This window comes from Pelobates fuscus, chromosome 1, assembly GCF_036172605.1.
Source record: "Pelobates fuscus isolate aPelFus1 chromosome 1, aPelFus1.pri, whole genome shotgun sequence".
Lineage (NCBI taxonomy): Eukaryota > Metazoa > Chordata > Amphibia > Anura > Pelobatidae > Pelobates > Pelobates fuscus.
This window is the reverse complement of record NC_086317.1, coordinates 36874074-36894198: the sequence shown is the minus strand read 5'-3', so window position 1 is coordinate 36894198 and position 20125 is coordinate 36874074. Positions and strand designations below refer to the sequence as shown.

The window sequence follows — 20125 nt, the reverse complement described above, 5'->3', positions numbered from 1 at the left end:
CATAAGGCGGGATTTCCTTGGTACCCAGATGTAGAGGGATGGGAAATAAAAGCTGAAGAGGTCATGTTCTAGTTCTACCCATCTTTTGATTCCTATTGGGGAGTGCAGATTTTGGATTTGGATGAGTTGCGCGGCGTAATAATAGTATTGGAAGTGGGACAATCCTAGTACCCCTGTTCTGTTGGTGATGTACATAGTCTATCGTTTAACTCTAGGCTGTGTGCTTGCCCATATGAATTTGTCGGTTTGTTTTTGGAGGTATTTGAAGTCTGGGGTTGGGGTTGGGAAGGTTTGGAATAGGTAGAGGAAACGGGGCAGGAGGTTCATCTTTACCAAAGGTAGGCATCCCAGCCACGACAGTGACAGCTCCTGCCATCTGTGGCTAGTTGTAGCATTGGGGTATAGTTGAGAGTGTAGGTTTGATGTAATTCTGCTGGCAGGTTGATACCAAAGTATGGTATGTGGGAGGTTTTATAGCAGAATGTGTATGTTTTGCTCACTTTGGTAGTGTCTTCTGGAGTGATGTTCAATGTTAATGCTTCGGTCTTGTCTAAGTTTAGCTTATACCCTGAAACTTCAGAATATTCGTCTAGGAGGTGTAGTAGTGGTGGCAGGGAGTCTATTGGGTTGGTGATTGTTAGTAGAAGGTTGTCGGTATGATTGGGAGCGGATCCAAAGAGAGGGAAAAGAGGATGGGCAACCTTGCCGCGTACCATTGGTGATGGTGGGTGGTGGGGTGTGTGTGTTGTTGTTTTTTTCCCAGTAGGTTAGCCGTGGGGTGGAGTATATAGTTCGTAGGGCTGCTATGAAGGACGCAGGGAATTTAAAAAAAATAAATAAAAAATTGCCATAGTAATCGGTCAAATGCCTTTTCAGTGTCGAGGGATAATAGGAGAGTTGGGGTGGTGCGGTGAGGTGATTGACCACCCATATCAGGTCTAATATTTTTCTGGTGTTGTTGCTTGCTTGGCGGGAGGGGATGAATCCCACCTGGTCTGGGTGGATTAGAGCGGTGATGTAAGAGAGGAGGCAATTAATGAGGATTTCTGTAAATATTTTCATGTCTACATTTAGTAATGGTCTGTAGTGGCCTGGATCTGTCTGGGGCTTATTGGGTTTGGGTAGGAGACATAAGTTTGCCACTAATATTTCTTCATGTAGCGGGTCACCCTTTAGAAGGGTGTTGTAGGTGGGGTGTGAGAATGTCCTAAAATGTTTTATAATAGATGCCTGAGCTTTTATTGGGTTTTGTGGCGCCTATTGCCCCTGGCACTTAATCTTCAGTGATTTCCAAGTAAAGTTGCGCTGTTTCCTCGGCGGAGAGTGAGGGCAGGTGTATCTAGTCTAGAAAGGAGTGTATTCCGTTTTGCAGGGTAGTGCCTTGTTGTCAGTGCTGGTGGGAGTGATCATAAAGGTCAGAAAAGTACTTTTGAAATACCTCTGCAATTTTTGTTGGGATATCAGTGGGTTGTCCCGAGGGAGTGTGAATGTTGGGGATTTGTTTGGCTTGGGTATGTTTGCAGGCTAGAAGTTTGTCAGCTTTATTGGATTTTTCATAGAACATTTGTTTTATCCATTGTAAGGCTTTCGTTGCATCTGTAGCCATAGCCTGTTTAAGAGCTTGTTGCCGGGTTTGGAGCAGAGTAGTGAGGTCTTGTGTGGGGGGGGGGGGGTCTGTTTGTGTTAGGATTCTAGTTGTCTAATTATCGCTATCAGGAATATATTTTTAAACCCAATGTAATCATCAGGCTCCTTTTTTGTGAAAAAGGGTCACAGAGTTTACCCAGTTATTTGAAAGAAAAAGATTACAGGAGGATAAAAACACCCTGCAGGTTTAACCCCTTAAGGACACAACTTCTGGAATAAAAGGCAATCATAACAGAAGATTTCTGTCATGTGTCCTTAAGGGGTTAACATTCAAAGCAGTATTTAAGAGAAATAACAATAGCAATTGGAAAATATCTCCCAGTGTGAAGCTGTTCTCGCATATTGGATGCTTGTATTTATTTTCTTTTATTAATTTTACATTTCTGTTATACGTTGCAGAATCCAGAAAATTGCAGATGATTCCAATGTGTGCTCAAAATGCTCATAGGTAAGGAGTATGAATAAATTGTAAAATCTATGTGATTTAATTAGAAGAAAAAATGGAAGGGATTACCCATTAAACACAGAATTAAAGTGATTTTTAATACTGCGAAGAGCTACAGAACATGTTTGTGCTAAATAAATATATTGAAAACTAAATTGCTTATTTATGCTAAAATAGCAAACGTTTGACTATACGTACATTGGGGATTTTTACCAAATCAGCACTTTTTACCCAAATTTTGCAATAGTGTTGCATTTTCCCACTCACACATTCAGCCACTTAACGAAGTGGGAACCAGTGAATCATGATATATAGTTAAACATTTACTTAGAGTTATTTCAAGCACCATTATTACAACAGCCCGCTGCACTGGTTATGATGCCAGGAGTACCCTGGCATGGCTCTCCAGTAATGGGGCAAACTGTTAAGCAACGGTCTGCCCCCTAGTAGTACAGTGACACTTCTAGCTTCTGCAGACATGCCAGAAGCCGTTGCCAACATTTAACAGAGTGAGTCAGCTGACTGCTCTCAGTCAATGGGGTTAAGCTGCATATGTGCTACATTTCAAAGCAAACGCGCTGCACATACAATCTCTAGGCGCCATGACCACTTTACATAACTGAAGTGGTCATGGTGCTTGTAGTAACCCTTTAACACATTCTATCATGATTAAAGAAAACCGGCAAAAGACACTGGCTCAATGTAACCTTTTGCTGGTCAGGCTTTGTCACTTGTGCTCCAGGGATTGCATATATAAGGGACTTACCATCACTGTGTGGAGGACCCTCCTGTGGATCAAATCTTATGGATCCAAGAGTTTTCCAAGATTGGTGTGGTTCAATATTCTGATGCTTGTATAGAACTTTTCAAAACAATGAAGCATCTCCACCTAACTTGACAAGAATCTGTTTTTAATTTGAAGGGGGAAAACATGTACTGCCCCAATCCACAATATCTATATGCTTCAGATCCAGCCATTCTAAACATAAATTATGGTATGAATGGCGCACTGTTCCTGGAGAGTAATTTGTGACTGCAGTTCTAATAAGATGCAGGGATCTTTAATTTAAACTGATACAACTGTAGTAAATTAAGTAAAAACAAAATAATTCAAAACCACATATCTACAAAAAGAATTTATTCAATATCTTTGTTACATTTTCAGAAAATATACAGGCATTTCCATGAATGGTTTAATGCTCCATCACTGTACACATTTCATTAAATTATCGACTGTACACAAATCAGAAGAGAGGAATCAGAGTCAGAAATATACAGGCACTCGATAAAATGAAAAGAACTAAACCTGTACAGCACATCGTTTCAGCAAACTTAAAAATGCAGCAATTTCAGGAAATGACCAAATAGCAAAATGAAGCCGGTAAATGAACCAGAAAAATAATAAATAAAAATAATATTTTATGAAAAAGGACGTATTTACATGACACTTCCTAAAATCATACATTCACTTAGCAAGTTCTTTATCAAGATGTAAAAAGAGGTAAAAAAAAAGAAAAAAAAAAAGTTAGTTTTCAGCAATAAATTCATATCATGAAAACTGCTCTTTAAATCTGCTTTCAGTGGAGTCTTTCCTAGAGGTGTACATACTGCAGTTTAAATATGGATGATAACGTATTACAAGCAGCCAATGCACATATTGACCTACCTTCAGGATGAGGCTACTAAAAATCTTTGAAGTTTTTTTTCTCTAACATAAGGTAATGCAGATAATATATGGGATCAGTCACTTGATTTATGTAGCTTTACAGTTGTCCTTTCATCATTTTTCTAACATCAACGTAATTTTGTAAAAACGTCTATCAGAATGTGACTAAATGTTTTATTTCGAATATCTGTATTTTTTGTTTATAAAACACACACACCAGTAGTTTTTGGCATTTTTCAAACTTCTGCATTAAAACAAAATCTGTCATCACTATACAGCTTTATTTACACACCTAAAATTTACAAAAACACAAGGAACAACCGGAATGCAATTGTGGTGTTTATTTAGCTTCTGGCTGGGCTTTGACGTCTTTCACGTTGTAATCATTTGCAACAGATATTGCATTTTCCAGTGCTCTGACATTTGCTAATAATTTCACAATCTGCCTGATTTGGTCTCTGAAAAATTAAATTATAAAAGCATGATTAATATCTCAAATGCAATTTACATAAGGAAAAAGTACTGGTAATTACATTGGGACAAATGTGTGTTTCCAGTGTCAAATGACATTCAGAAGGCTACTATTAGCTAAATATTAGATTCTAGTGACTTAAGGGATTTGTAAGATTTAGGGCAATTCACCGTTTCGTGAAAACACCCAATATGGTTACAGGAACACTCCGGACTCCATAACAATATCATTGGAATGATCGTGTTATGGTGGCAGGAGGTCCGTGGCTACTCAGCAAATAGATGGGAAGTCAATTAGTTGTGTTTTTCATAGATGAAATGTATAGAGGTTACTAAGTCACTTTCTGATCCTTGCAATCCCAAGAGATAGCAACAAAGTGGGATTTTGTAAAGGATTTTAAAAAAAAAAATTAAAAAAAAAAAAATCACATTTTACAGAATTACAAAATTACACTTCGGCAGCAAAGTTGTTAAACTCTGTATTTGCAGCGTTTCACAGGAAAATGCTGCACATATGCGCCATGGTCACTTCCATGTCATGCTGCTCGGAGTAATCATTTTCATACTGAAGTATTAAAAAGTGAAACCTGACCCAGGTGTTCCCTTCCTATAGAAAGCTCCTCCTTCCCCACGGACTGTGCTCTTTAGTTAATTATTTCAAAAATTAAAAAAAAGCATAGACTCTTGTTACAAGCAATTTTGACTTGGACAATTATAATTGCAACTGGTAGGTAAACATGCAACTTTGGAGCTTTTAATAAACAGTAACTCCACTAAATTTTGAACAATTACAGTTTGCAGAATATGCCGAAAGGGAGTTGTGTTGCATTAGGCCCCTGAACTAACTCATCCAGTTAGTACTATCCAGGGCCGGCCTTAGGCATTTGGGCGCCCTGTGCAAAAAATCTTCACAGCGCCCCCCCTTCCCGTCCCCCCTCCCCCCCTCCTTACACCTTCCCACACACCCTGTCCCACACACACACGCGCAGACAGTCCCACACACACACACGCGCAGACAGTCCCACACACACACGCGCAGACAGTCCCACACACACACACGCGCAGACAGTCTCACACACACTCACACACTAACAGCCACACACACTCACACACTAACAGCCACACACACTCACACACTAACAGCCACACACACTCACACACTAACAGCCACACACACTCACACACTAACAGCCACACACACTCACACACTAACAGCCACACACACTCACACACTAACAGCCACACACATACACAGACACACACACACATACACAGACACACACTAACATACACAGACACACACTAACATACACAGACACACACTAACATACACAGACACACACTAACATACACAGACACACACTAACATACACAGACACACACTAACATACACAGACACACACTAACATACACAGACACACACTAACATACACAGACACACACTAACATACACAGACACACACTAACATACACAGACACACACTAACATACACAGACACACACTAACATACACAGGCACACACTAACATACACAGGCACACACTAACAGACACACACTAACAGGCACACACTAACAGGCACACACTAACAGGCACACACTAACAGGCACACACTAACAGGCACACACTAACAGGCACACACTAACAGGCACACACACTAACAGACACACACTAACAGGCACACACTAACAGGCACACACACTAACAGGCACACACACTAACAGGCACACACACTAACAGGCACACACACTAACAGGCACACACACTAACAGGCACACACACTAACAGGCACACACTAACAGGCACACACACTAACAGACACACACTAACAGACACACACTAACAGACACACACTAACAGACACACACTAACAGACACACACTAACAGACACACACTAACAGACACACACTAACAGACACACACAATCACCCACATTAACACATTTTTTAAAATTTATTTAGACACCCCCCCCCCAGCCTCCTTACCTTTGGGAATGCTGGGGGGGTCTCTTCCTCCCTGGTGGTCCAGTGGCTGCTGGGCTGGGTGGGCGGCTGGCGAGGGAGAGCTCCCCCTGAGCTGTCTGCTCGGCTCCCTCGCGCGCCGCACAGTGAGGCTGGGAGGCGGAGCCGGAATATGACGTCATATTCCGGCTCCCAGCCTCACTCTGCGGCGCGCGAGGGAGCTGAGCATACAGCTCAGAGGAAGTGCTCCCTCGCCAGCCGCCCGCCAGCGCCGCCCGACCGCCCAGCATGTCTGTTAGCCGCAAGGCTAACAAGACATTTGCCTTGGGCATTTGGGGGCGGATTTTTTTGCCGCCCCCTGGAAAATGCCGCCCAAGGCAAATGTCTTGTTAGCATTGCGGCTAACAGACATGCCGTGTGAGCTATGCGGCCGCAGGGCGCCCCCTGCACCATGGCGCCCTGTGCGGCCGCACAGCTCGCACACCCCTAAGGCCGGCCCTGGTACTATCCCATATGGCTCATAATGTCTTGTGTACAAAGAATGATTGTGGGCAGTCTGCAAATGTCGCCTTCTACTTTTAATCATCAGTGTAATAACCACTACACACTTGACACACTCTCCTTAGATCAGTAAAAAATAAAAATCTTCCCAGAGATTTTTGTAAAAGCAGACAAAATATTACAGGACATGGTTCAAAAACATTTAGGGTAACATCATGTGTCTCAAAGTTTATTTTCCAAGCTATAAGAACCATTTACCAGATAAATGATAAATATTTGGATCATAAAGCCCAAACCTTAAATTACAAATATCATTTAGGGTGAGGTCAGCAATAGGCCACTCCTTTACTGCTTTTGTAAATTCAACATCTCGAAGGGTTATTCAGTAAAGTGGGATCTGTCAGTAATTCAAAGTTCACATTTTAGGGGATCAGCTGGAAAGACTTCTGAAATTCTTTCAGTGAACCGTATCTACTTGGTAGAATGAAGGATTTTTAGGCCAAATTCTATTCATTAAGTGCTAGCAGAGCTGCCAAGAGGCCTTCTAGATACTCTGATTAAGAATTGGTGAATAGAGCACCAAACATTTTGTAAGAGAACTGCTACATTGGCTTATGTCTTCATGACCTGCTTCCTAAAGCAGCACTGTCATCGTTTGGGGACTGCGCACGAACATACAGCATTGAGGTCTATGGAGGATCCCGCAAGATCATCCACCCGGAGTCTAAGAAAGTCAGGTGGAGAAGAAATAGAGACAATGTAGTCCCTACTTTGTCTCTGTATACATCTTGACTCGGTTGGAATTTCAGGGAAATTCCAACAGAGTCAAATTGAGTATTTCAATTAAGATAAGATATTTATAAAATACAAATTTTTCAGGGGGAGGAGGTGGTGGGGTGACAATGCCACTTTAAAGTGACACGATGACCAGGTAATGTCCTTAATACAAGAAAAGCCCCATAAGTACCTTGCATTTCTTTTCTCCACATCTGAGCATCCAATGTTCTTTCTATAAATCACGCCAGCCAGGTGAGTAAGATACCGGACCATGTTTTCCAGCTGTGGAATGGTAATGCCCCCCTTGAGGTTTGAAAACCACTGCCTTGGGAAACATGCAGTCACCTAAAATAGAACAGAATCAAATATATATCCAGTGCATAAAAAAAAAAAAAAGCCACAAATTAATGAATGAAAACTTCCACGGTTTCCAGAGTGATAGTTACATTCAAGAAGAAGATACAACTAAATAATGATTGAGGTCATGAGGTGACATAGGACAACCCCCATATGAACTGCATTAATCATGGCTGCTAGAAAAAGAACAATAAGCCATAATATGAATAAGGACAGGCTGCGGTTGTTCCAGGTAGTAAAGCTTGCAATATTTTCTTCAAGCTCGTGAGCGGCCATAGTTTTTATTATAGACCCGTTTATATGTAAATATTTCATTCTGTTTAACCATCAGCTCTACACGTGGTAGAAAGATTGAGCTGATGCAGTCTGTGCGGAGCCTATAATGTTACCAGGAAGCCACCATAGACAGGAGAACTAACTCTGTCCCCTATCCCCTTTTTTAAATGTATAACAAAAACAGTACGTTGGGGAAAACTTAAATGTAAACAAAATGCTCTTTAGACATCAGGCAAAAAATAAAAAGTGTGTTTCTGCGTGATGCTTTCTTGTCCATTAGGTGTCTAGTGTGCCCATTTAATTTACCAACATTTGCACAGAGCAACAATAGTACACTGATTTTATATCAGTTACAATGAACTAATATGTTTTAAAAATCATAACTAGCAATATCTCCATTACAGCGGCAACACACATATATAAGGATTATAAATAATCTAAATAATAACAATGTTATGTTATTTTATATTTCAAGATTACAATTCTTACTTTTTCATATAAACCTGTTTGTCTACGTACAATGACGCCAACGGTAGGCTAAATAACCCATAATATAATTGATTTGCACACACAAACACATGGAAGTAATCCTACGCAGTCATATGAATTGCAGGCTTATAATCAGATTTTAGCCTTTCTGGGGCCAGAAATAATTGGATTTGTGGATACTGCCTGGGATTACATTAATAGGTATAGGATTTCTTTTTTTTATAAAGACAAATGCTAAAATGTAAAGGAAATCCAGCATTAGGCTGAGTGACAAGGTAAATCATCAGACATTTTTACTGTATTTTACAGTTTTTCATGTAGTTTTTTTTTTTTTTTCAAATGGGATCCAGAAATAAATGCAGAAAGAAAAGTCCTGCGCTCAACTCCCATCACTACTGGGCGGCTGCAATGACTACAGTACACATCAGCCCCAATACATAGTAAAAACCAAAGAAAAACATGTTACTTGCGCTCTATCCTTTATCCCTATGTATTTTTAAAACAAATGGAGGTCTTTTAGTTACCTCCAATGGCCATGAGAGGATTGAGCCCACCTGCCACATCAAGGCAGACCCCCCTAGGTGGGTCCTAACTCTAACCATTCACCTTGCTTCCTTGAGCCTCTGGCAAAAATCTCTAATGAGACAGAAAGGGGTATTTTTTTATATACACCCCTATACATTATTAACCCTTAATAGGGAACACATGGGATGGGCGGCTGCATTGTAACAAGGCTGAGTAATACAAAAATTGGATACAAATGCAGAAAGAAAAGTCCTGCGCTCAACTCCCATCACTACTGGGCGGCTGCAATGACTACAGTACACATCAGCCCCAATACATAGTAAAAACCAAAGAAAAACATGTTACTTGCGCTCTATCCTTTATCCCTATGTATTTTTAAAACAAATGGAGGTCTTTTAGTTACCTCCAATGGCCATGAGAGGATTGAGCCCACCTGCCACATCAAGGCAGACCCCCCTAGGTGGGTCCTAACTCTAACCATTCACCTTGCTTCCTTGAGCCTCTGGCAAAAATCTCTAATGAGACAGAAAGGGGTATTTTTTTATATACACCCCTATACATTATTAACCCTTAATAGGGAACACATGGGATGGGCGGCTGCATTGTAACAAGGCTGAGTAATACAAAAATTGGATACAAATGCAGAAAGAAAAGTCCTGCGCTCAACTCCCATCACTACTGGGCGGCTGCAATGACTACAGTACACATCAGCCCCAATACATAGTAAAAACCAAAGAAAAACATGTTACTTGCGCTCTATCCTTTATCCCTATGTATTTTTAAAACAAATGGAGGTCTTTTAGTTACCTCCAATGGCCATGAGAGGATTGAGCCCACCTGCCACATCAAGGGGGGTCTGCCTTGATGTGGCAGGTGGGCTCAATCCTCTCATGGCCATTGGAGGTAACTAAAAGACCTCCATTTGTTTTAAAAATACATAGGGATAAAGGATAGAGCGCAAGTAACATGTTTTTCTTTGGTTTTTACTATGTATTGGGGCTGATGTGTACTGTAGTCATTGCAGCCGCCCTGTAGTGATGGGAGTTGAGCGCAGGACTTTTCTTTCTGCATTTGTATCCAATTTTTGTATTACTCAGCCTTGTTACAATGCAGCCGCCCATCCCATGTGTTCCCTATTAAGGGTTAATAATGTATAGGGGTGTATTTAAAAAAATACCCCTTTCTGTCTCATTAGAGATTTTTGCCAGAGGCTCAAGGAAGCAAGGTGAATGGTTAGAGTTAGGACCCACCTAGGGGGGTCTCTGCCTTGATGTGGCAGGTGGGCTCAATCCTCTCATGGCCATTGGAGGTAACTAAAAGACCTCCATTTGTTTTAAAAATACATAGGGATAAAGGATAGAGCGCAAGTAACATGTTTTTCTTTGGGATCCAGAAATAGTTTGTTCGGACAGAAATTGATATAAATTTAATGAAGCACAAACACGGCTCTAGTATATCCACACCAAGATTTAGGTTCCGAATGAAAACATAGTATTAACGATAATTTAAACTACTGACCACTTCTAATGCAATAATGTATAACTTTTGATTAAAAAAATGGATTGCTTAGGACACTATGTAGTGCAGTCTTCTATCACCACATTCATTCAATAAACAAACAAAAGAATTCACAATGATAATATGTCTTGCTGCTACATCCAGCATCACAGAGAACAGGATCATACTGTCTCTATGTAAAGAGCACAAAATAGCAGATAGAAACACATTCAGCCTTCTATATGAAGCTTTGTACCAAAGTAAAGCCACCAACACTATAATTCCAAGATAACTGCGATGCAGGAAGTAGCAGAACACAATAGAATTTCTCGGATAAGATTTATCTGCAAGGTTAAATGGTATGTGAGCGAACTAATAAACCAGCAAACAAAGTAGTTAAAATAAAACCCAAATAATGCCAAATCACCCCATTGTATTATCCTGTAAAGACAAACAATTTGTATACAAACTGTGTTTAAATTGGAATGACAATAAGGGAGTTTCCCTATAAATTAAGATCACACAGTGTTAAGGGATGTGTAATTTAAAAGGATTTAAACTAGTCGTACTACACTGCTACTTACACTTTGAGCTTTTTTGATGCAATCTTCCCCGCTCTCGTTGTTCTGAAAAGCCATGAGGATGTATCTGTTGAGCAGCCCATCTAATGCCAGATCCTGTAGAGTCTTGTTAGACAATGTGCCATGCCACTTCAGGAAGTTCCCCAGTAACTGAAGCAACACAAATTCCAAAAGTTAATTTGTTTTTACTGAACATTTGTGTAGTGCAGTAACACAGCCAATTAAATTACAAAGATTATCAAGTAAAATCAACATATTTATGTTTGTAAACCTTAATCATGCATTAGGACATCCTGCATCAGATTTTTCCCATAGGAAAGCATTGGTTCAGTGCTTTCCTATGGGGAGGTCTAATGCGCGCGCTAATCAAATGGGAGGGGCTTTAACCCAGCACCGAGGGATAAGGCAAGTAAATAAAGGGGTTTCAACCTTTTATTTAGCGGGGAGGGGCGCGTGATGGAGTGGGGAGCAATAGTGCCAGGAATACAGCTTTGTATTCATTGCACTAGAGTATCCCTTTAATTTCCCTAAAGGCTGGTACTGCACCAATGTAGTTCAGAAATCTGCAGTACCAGTTAGCCAATTAATAGTCTATGAAGTATTTGAGACATGTCTGGGCACAGCCGTAAGCTGGATACACTAGTGTTAGCCCTGGTTCTCCTGTACTTATAGGTAAAGCATAGCTTACATAGTATTATCAGGAGTCCGTATTTTTATTACCTTCACAGAAGACCAAAACTGGCGCTGAAAAAATACACAGGGTCCAGAATTCTTGTTTTCGATAACACTAAAAATAAAAGGACAAGGAATTTATTAACAATTAGCAAATACAATTAGCTTCAATCTGTTCAAGTAAATTGTGGATGTTTTGATTGCACGATTTTCAAGGAAAACAAAAAAATAACCCCTATTTTGTAGTGCATTATAATAACCCCTATTTTGTAGTGCATTATACAATTAATGGATAATAATAATTGCAGGTCTGTGGATTCCAATTTTATCCTATAAGCTTCCGCTGTGTGTGTATGTGCCAGTATATCAGTTTGTTTGTATGTGCCTGTGTGTGTGTTTCTGAGGGTGCAAGTGTGTGTATGTCACTGTGTGTATCTGAGTGTGTATTTGTGAGTCAAGGTGTGTGTATCTGTGTGTCCGTGTGTGTTTATATCTGTGTGTCAAATACATATACACACTGACACAGACACACACTGGCGCATACAAACACAGATATACACACCTTGACACACAGGCACATGCAAACACAGATACACACAGTGTGTTAAGGTGTATCTGTGTGGCACTATCTGCCAGTGCGTGTATCTGTGTGTCAGATTCACACACACTGGCACATACAAACACCTTGATACACTGGCACATACAAACACAGATACACACACCTTGATACACAGACACATACAAACACAGATACACAGACTTTGAAACAGACGCACACCCCTTGACACACAGATACATGCATACATACACACATCTGTATCTGTGCTAGTGCGTGTATCTGTGTGTCAGATTCACACACACTGGCACATACAAACACAGATACACACTTTGAAACAGACGCACACCCCTTGACACACAGATACATGCATACATACACACATCTGTATCTGTGTGTCAGATTCATACACACTGGCACATACAAACACACACGCACACCTTGACACAGAGATACACACACACACAGTGTGTGTGTGTGTGTGTCTGTGTGTCAGATATACAACTGGCAAATACAAGCACAGATATACAGACACCGGCACATTTATAAAAAAAAAAAAAAAATAAGAAAAAACGGCGCAATTTAATTTTTTTTTTCAGGGAGGGAGGTTCCACGATGTTGATACACTATGTCAAAGGGTTCCACGGGAAAAATATATTGGGAAACCCTGCTCTATAGTAAGAGCAAATTTCTCAGTAGTAAGCAAGAAAGGCAGAGGCAACGTGGGTAAAATGAATCAAACACATAACATAATACACCTCAACTGCAACACAAATAATAGAACTATACAAAAACATAAGAGGTGCACTCAACACAGTATAATAAAAATTACTTCAATATCAGCTACAGAAGCTGAAATAGATTTACGTTACAAACTTACTTTTTGGGATATAACGGCATGAAGACATCATCATCCAATGTCCTTCGCATTCTGAAGAGCAGTGCCTTAAGGAGTGCCTAAAATTCAGCAAAAATAAAGCTATTAAAAACAATCAGCAAAGTGGGAGGATTGACCAAAAAATTAATACAAATACTGCCCAGAAAGCTTTTGCAAAACCTAGTCTTGTTAAAACAAATTGATCTGTCTAAACAAAAATGCCCTTTAGTTCACACCTGTACGAATCCATTAGTCTAGAAAAAACAAACGTATTTATCTTGATAAATAGATTTGTTTAGTGTGGATCGAAAGGATTTGGACAAAACTAATTGCACAAGTCCACTGCTCAATTAATATTATACATACAAACTACAGTTAAGTGATAAATTTGCAGAATATATATATATCCAACTTTACTTTTATTTTCTTCCACCACTCAATACTCCCCACTTTTTACTGTAAACACTTGTGTAGTCAGCACATCTGCAAAGAATACCTTTAAACACTGTAGCCCTAGAGCAGTAGGAATGCATACAGGCACACAGGTACAGAACTCTGGGACCATAACCATTACAAACCAGATGGGAGATGAAGGTTATATTTTGACATCGAAAACGATCCCTCAGCAAATACATTTGTGTTTAAATCGGTCAGAAATGACTTATGATGGCAGAGCGGTAGTCAAGTAGAATGGGAATAACCATGCTTTAATATGTTTAGTTCACAACTGTCCCTTCAGATACAGTAAGCAAGTACTAGCACCAGATAACCAATACCCTGACCGCAACATAAAAGCAAGGAATTCTTACCTCCGTGTTTTTGTTTTCTGAATTTACAACTGTAGGATATCCATTCACTAGCTTCTGAAACAAAGCAGTAAATCTGTTTGTTTGTGTTGATGAAAAAGGGTCCCACACGTTTTCAGCAATAGCTTTTAAAAAAAAAAAAAAAAAAAAAAAGGTTAAATATGGGTACCCAACACAACGCAATCATGTTGTACATAGATATCCATGTCTATTTGCATGGTGGTGGAGAGAATAAGAGATATATTTCTATTTCCCTCCCTCACCCTTTGTGCGTTGTCACTTGACAGTTAAGTTACTGGAAATGTAGCTCCCCCAGGAGCTCTGTGATTTGTTTATTCCTGGGGATCTATGGACAATTGCACAGGATCCTACACAAATTATCTACTGCATCCACAAGGAGACGCCATAGGCAGCTGTTTGAATATATTTAAAATTATCCTTTTTGCTTAGTCTTTCAGAAAACTGGCATGCACATCCATACTTTGTTTCTGATGGACTGCCACTGAAATTCCTGTACAGTGAATGTCGGTGATAAGTGGCTTCTGGCATGGATGCAATGTTATAATTCTGAATATTTATCAATGATCCATAGTTCTTGTTTGATACAGTCAATATGTTCGACAATATTTATGAAAATCTCAGAAGTGACAGCCCATTTGAATACTGATATGGAAGATTGTCTCCAATAAACATGCACGAATATAAATAACTAAAGTATGTATAACAAACGCTATAAATTTAACACACAGTATGGTGCTTCATGTCAGCAGAAAAATTGGATCCTAATTAGGATTGTTAACACATACCACCATGTATTGGAAAATTAGAACAAACTACTGTATTTGTATTTTAAAGAAAACACTTTAAAAAAATAAAATAAAAAAGGTTTTTAAAATATTTAAGCAATTCCATAGACTAATACATTAAAGTGTGAGAACCAGTGAATCTGACCACTGTAAACACATTCAGAATAACAAAGTGATTGCAGTAGTGTCAAAACAAATCTGATCTACCTGCAAGTTTTGGAAGAATAACTTTTTCAACTATGGAAGGTATTAATGCAATATCAGCATCTTCTTTGTCATATTCCTTTTCTTCACAGCCATAAAAAAGTAACGACTCAAACCAGTCCATGCTTTCAAATTCACAACATTTTGCCTAAAAGTAGAATTGTTCTGTTTAGTAATAAAGCTTTCTAAAAAAAAATTTAATGTAGTGTTAATGCAATCGTTAAAAAAAAAAAATTAAATAGAAATACCAGCAAGTAAATGTGACAATACATCAAAATAAAGAGCTGCAATAGACAAACAGAGCAAAGCAAACGTGTCAAACTGGATCTCCCATGATGCTCAGCCAGCCCAACGGCTCTGAATAGCAAGTGATTTTGTAATGAATATCCCAGCATAAAATTACAGAGCAGATCACTCACTACCTGAATGTCAGGTCTCAGCACAAGCTGTAAGAAGTAAAATAAATGTATGGTGCAGTTTTAGTAGCACTGGGTGAGCATTAAAGAACAAATGGTGCATCCAATATGCAACATGTACATAAACCTCCAGCATTCTAGCATGGGTATATATAGTACACTACATTTTCTTTAACTTCTCAGATATCTGAAAACATTTACCAGTCTGTGACCTAAGACAATGCGTGAAATTTAAAACACGTTGCGAAATAAATGATGGCAAACCCCAAAGCCTCTACCCTAAAAGGAGACATAACGAACAAGAGGTATATGCTTGTGGCATCAGGAAGGTACACTATCTGCACACATAGAGAAGCATATTAACAGCAACTTACCTCTAGTGGATTCCACGTTATCATTTCAAGTCGTATTAGAGGATTTAAAAGTTTTGGCAAACATAGACCAATATAAGCATCTTTATAAGTGCCATAATAATCTGATCGCCAGGTTTCAAACTGAGATTTGATGCAGTCGATAGAATGAAAATTTTCTAAAGTATCTTCAAACACTTTGCTCGACTCTTTCAAAATACGATCTAAATAAGAATAAATAATTAAAAAACATAAGATCAGAATTTTAAAATACAATTTTAGAAATGAGAAACTGGGAAAAAAAGATAACATGCTTACACCATTTGAAACTTAAGCATTCATTGTACAGTTGCAAGAAAAAGTATGTGAACCCTTTGGAATGATATAGATTTCTGGTCATAAAATGTGATCTGATCATCATCTAAGTCACAACAATAGACAATCACAGTCTGCTTAAAAACTAATAACACACAAAGAATGAAATGTTGCCATGTTTTTATTGAACACACCATGTAAACATTCACAGTGCAGGTGGAAAAAGTATGTGAACCCTTGGATTTAATAACTGGTTGAACCTCCTTTGGCAGCAATAACTTCAACCAAACGATTCCTGTAGTTGCAGGTCAGACGTGCACAACGGTCAGGAGTAATTCTTGACCATTCCTCTTTACAGAACTGTTTCAGTTCAGCAATATTCTTGGGATGTCTGGTGTGAAATCGCTTTCTTGAGGTCATGCCACAGCATCTCAATCGGGTTGAGGTCAGGACTCTGACTGGGCCACTTCAGAAGGCGTATTTTCTTCTGTTTAAGCCATTCTGTTGATTTACTTCTATGCTTTGGGTCATTGTCCTGTTGCAACACCCATCTTCTGTTGAGCTTCAGCTGGTTGACAGATGGCCTTAAGTTCTCCTGCAAAATGTCTTGATAAACTTGGGAATTCATTTTTCCTTCGATGATAGCAATCCGTCCAGGCCCTGACGCAGCAAAGCAGCCACAAACAATGATGCCCCCACCACCATACTTCACAGTTGGGATGAGGTTTTGATGTTGGTGTGGTGTGCTGTGCCTCTGTTTCGCCACACATAGTGTTGTGTGTTTCTTCCAAACAACTCAACTTTGGTTTAATCTGTCCACAGAATATTTTGCCAGTACTGCTGTGGAACATCCAGGTGCTCTTGTGCAAACTGTAAACGTGCAGCAATGTTTTGTTTGGACAGCAGTGGCTTCCTCTGTGGTATCCTCCCATGAAATCCATTCTTGTTTAGTGTTTTACGTATTGTAGATTCGCTAACAGGGATGTTAGCATTTGCCAGTGACTTTAGTAAGTCTTTAGCTGACACTAGGATTCTTCTTCACCTCACTGAGCAGTCTGCGCTGTGCTCTTGCAGTCATCTTTACAGGACGGCCACTCCTAGGGAGAGTAGCAGCAGTGCTGAACTTTCTCCATTTATTGACAATTTGTCTTACCGTGGATTGATGAACAGCAAGGCTTTTGGAGATACTTTTATAACCCTTTCCAGCTTTATGCAAGTCAACAAGTCTTAATCGTAGGTCTTCTGACAGCTCTTTTGTGCGAGACATCATTCACATCAGGCAATGCTTCTTGTGAAAAGCAAACCCAGAACTGGTGTGTGTGTGTTTATAGGGCAGGGCAGCTGTAACAAACACCTCCAATCTCATCTCATTGATTGGACTCCAGTTGGCTGACATCTCACTCCAATTAGCTCTTGGAGATGTCATTAGTCTAGGGGTTCACATACTTTTTCCACCTGCACTGTGAATGTTTACATGGTGTGTTCAATAAAAACATGGCAACATTTCATTCTTTGTGTGTTATTAGTTTAACCCCTTAAGGACACATGACATGTGTGACATGTCGTGATTCCCTTTTATTCCAGAAGTTTGGTCCTTAAGTGGTTAAGCAGACTGTGATTGTCTATTGTTGTGACTTAGATGATGACCAGATCACATTTTATGACCAATTTGTGCAGAAATCTATATCACTCCAAAGGGTTCACATACTTTTTCTTGCAACTGTATTTTACACATTTCTAAATAATTACAATTGCACTAATCTGTTTAGTTTATAAAACATACAGAACATGGGTTGTCAGGCAGGTCCCTCAAATTGCAATCAATAAAATTACTTATTTATGTAAAAAAAATTACATAAATATGCACGTAGAAGTTAAATATATATACCCATATTTATATATTGGAAATTACGTGTATATTTATGACATTTATGTAATTATGTATATGGATATATATCATTATTTGTATTTATTTATATATACATAGATATATATATTTTCATTCTAAGTGTATTTTGATATAAATATAATTATTGATATTAAAATAAAAACAATTTTCTAAAATTATTTAAAAAAAATTGTATTAACCTATAATTTATTTTATAATATATACACACACACACGTGTGTAATTTAATTGTAAGTTTATTTTTAGATTAATATATGTATATATTAATAGAAAAATACACTTAGTATGACATTTATATATTTATATTTTTGTACCTTTTAATTTATGAAAAACATTTTTTTTCCAGCAGCAGGGAGACTGTCAGTTTAGGCAGTCCCCCTCCAGGAAGCACTACGGACGCCTATCGCGGCTATGTGATTGCTCTTTCAGAGCGATCACATGGCTCGCAGGGGCCTAATGACTATCTGGGGAACGGCGGTGATCGGGTACGTATTAAGGAGATGCCTTAAGGACCGTTTTTTGTTGGACTACCTAGTACGTCCGCGGTCCTTAAGGGGTTAAACCATAGAAACAGACACAAATTGCTTAAATAACCATCAGAAAGGTAATGGGCGCAGTTTACAGTACAGATGAGGCAGATTTAGCTCCACTCCACCCTCTCCTGCCTTTCTCTTGACATGAAACACCATGTACTAAAATTGTATCCATATTCACAGACATTTAACATTCCGATGTGTAGGTCTCATATCGGCATTACAAGACACAAACTATGTTGGCTACTGGTTACTTAAAAAGAGTAAGCATCAACACCCTACATGAGCTGTAGTTTAGAAGTAGTCAAATACTAAACCCAAATCTGTTAGCAGTTTACACCTTACAGACACAATCACTGATTGTTGCTGCCAAAGGTTATAGGAGTTGTAATCAGCTTACAGTTGCAGGTCCTGAATTTCACTATCTATGCAGTAGATGGCAAAAAACATCAAACAAAAGAGTTGTAGTACAAAGCCCAACCTTTCTCCATGTTAAAGTTGGTGATATCAGTTGATGTTTCTTCATCATCACTAGAAAGGCCTTCGAGATGCTCTGCCATCTTACCAGTTACCTCCCTGGCTTGCCGTCGACGTGCTCTGTAACACAAGTGATTATCCAGTTACTTATTCATATGCACAAGTTACATAGTTAAAAAAGAGACGTGTCCATCAAGTTCACCCTTTCTCACATTAGTTTTTTGCCGTTGATCCAAAGGAACCTGTTTTAAGCACTTCCAACAAACAAGGAAATAAATTTCCTCCTGACCCAGAATGGCAGTCAAATTTATCCTTGGAACAAGCAGCTATTACCCTACAGTTGAAAAATTATATCATTGAATATTGTTTTTGCAAGTATGCATCTAATGTTTTTTAAACATCTGTACAGATTCTGATAAAACAGAGAATTCCCCATCCTTATTGTTCTTACAGTAAAAAAACAAACCTTTCCTTTACACTAAATCTCCTTTCTTCATGACCTCGTGTCCTATGTAAAGTCCTGTTTGTGCAATGGTTTGTATTGGCCACAAATATATTTGTAAAATGTTATCATATCCCCTCTCAGGCGATGTTTTTCTAAACTAAAGAGGTTTAAATTTGTTAACCTTTCTTCACAGCTAAGATGTTCCATTCCTTTTATTAATTTTGTTGCCCGCCTCTGCACTCTTTCCAGTGCCATACTATCTTTCTTTAGAACAGGTGCCCAAAATTGCACAGCATATTCAATATGTGGTCTTACTAGTTATTTATAAAGAGGCAAAATGATATTCTTATCTCGAGAATGAATGCCCTTTTTCATGCATGACAATACCTTACTGGGCTTAACCACTGCACATTGTTGTTTATAACAATTCCTAAATGCAGGATGGGTAAGTAAGATCTCTGCCAGCCCCCTCCCCCCCCACTGAACTACCAATGCTGGACCACCAGGGAAGGAGCCCCCCTCCCTGCCATGTATCAAGCAGGGAGGGGGGACGAAAATAAAAATAAT

The 20125-nt window shown here is 39.1% G+C and overlaps 1 protein-coding gene across 1 annotated transcript in view; it reads right to left on the bottom strand.

Moving 5' to 3' along the window:
- Window positions 1-3215: 3215 nt before the first annotated feature.
- PAXBP1 (PAX3 and PAX7 binding protein 1) overlaps window positions 3216-20125 on the bottom strand; it is a 38861-nt gene continuing 21951 nt past the window's right edge. Inside the window, exons 10-18 of the mRNA XM_063447740.1 lie at window positions 19118-19233; window positions 15905-16104; window positions 15118-15262; window positions 14108-14229; window positions 13302-13378; window positions 11914-11980; window positions 11197-11343; window positions 7659-7813; window positions 3216-4216 (exon numbers count right to left, since the gene is read on the bottom strand). Coding sequence (XP_063303810.1) covers window positions 4099-4216; window positions 7659-7813; window positions 11197-11343; window positions 11914-11980; window positions 13302-13378; window positions 14108-14229; window positions 15118-15262; window positions 15905-16104; window positions 19118-19233 — 1147 coding nt within the window. The 3' untranslated portion in view covers window positions 3216-4098. The remainder of the gene's footprint in view (window positions 4217-7658; window positions 7814-11196; window positions 11344-11913; window positions 11981-13301; window positions 13379-14107; window positions 14230-15117; window positions 15263-15904; window positions 16105-19117; window positions 19234-20125) is intronic.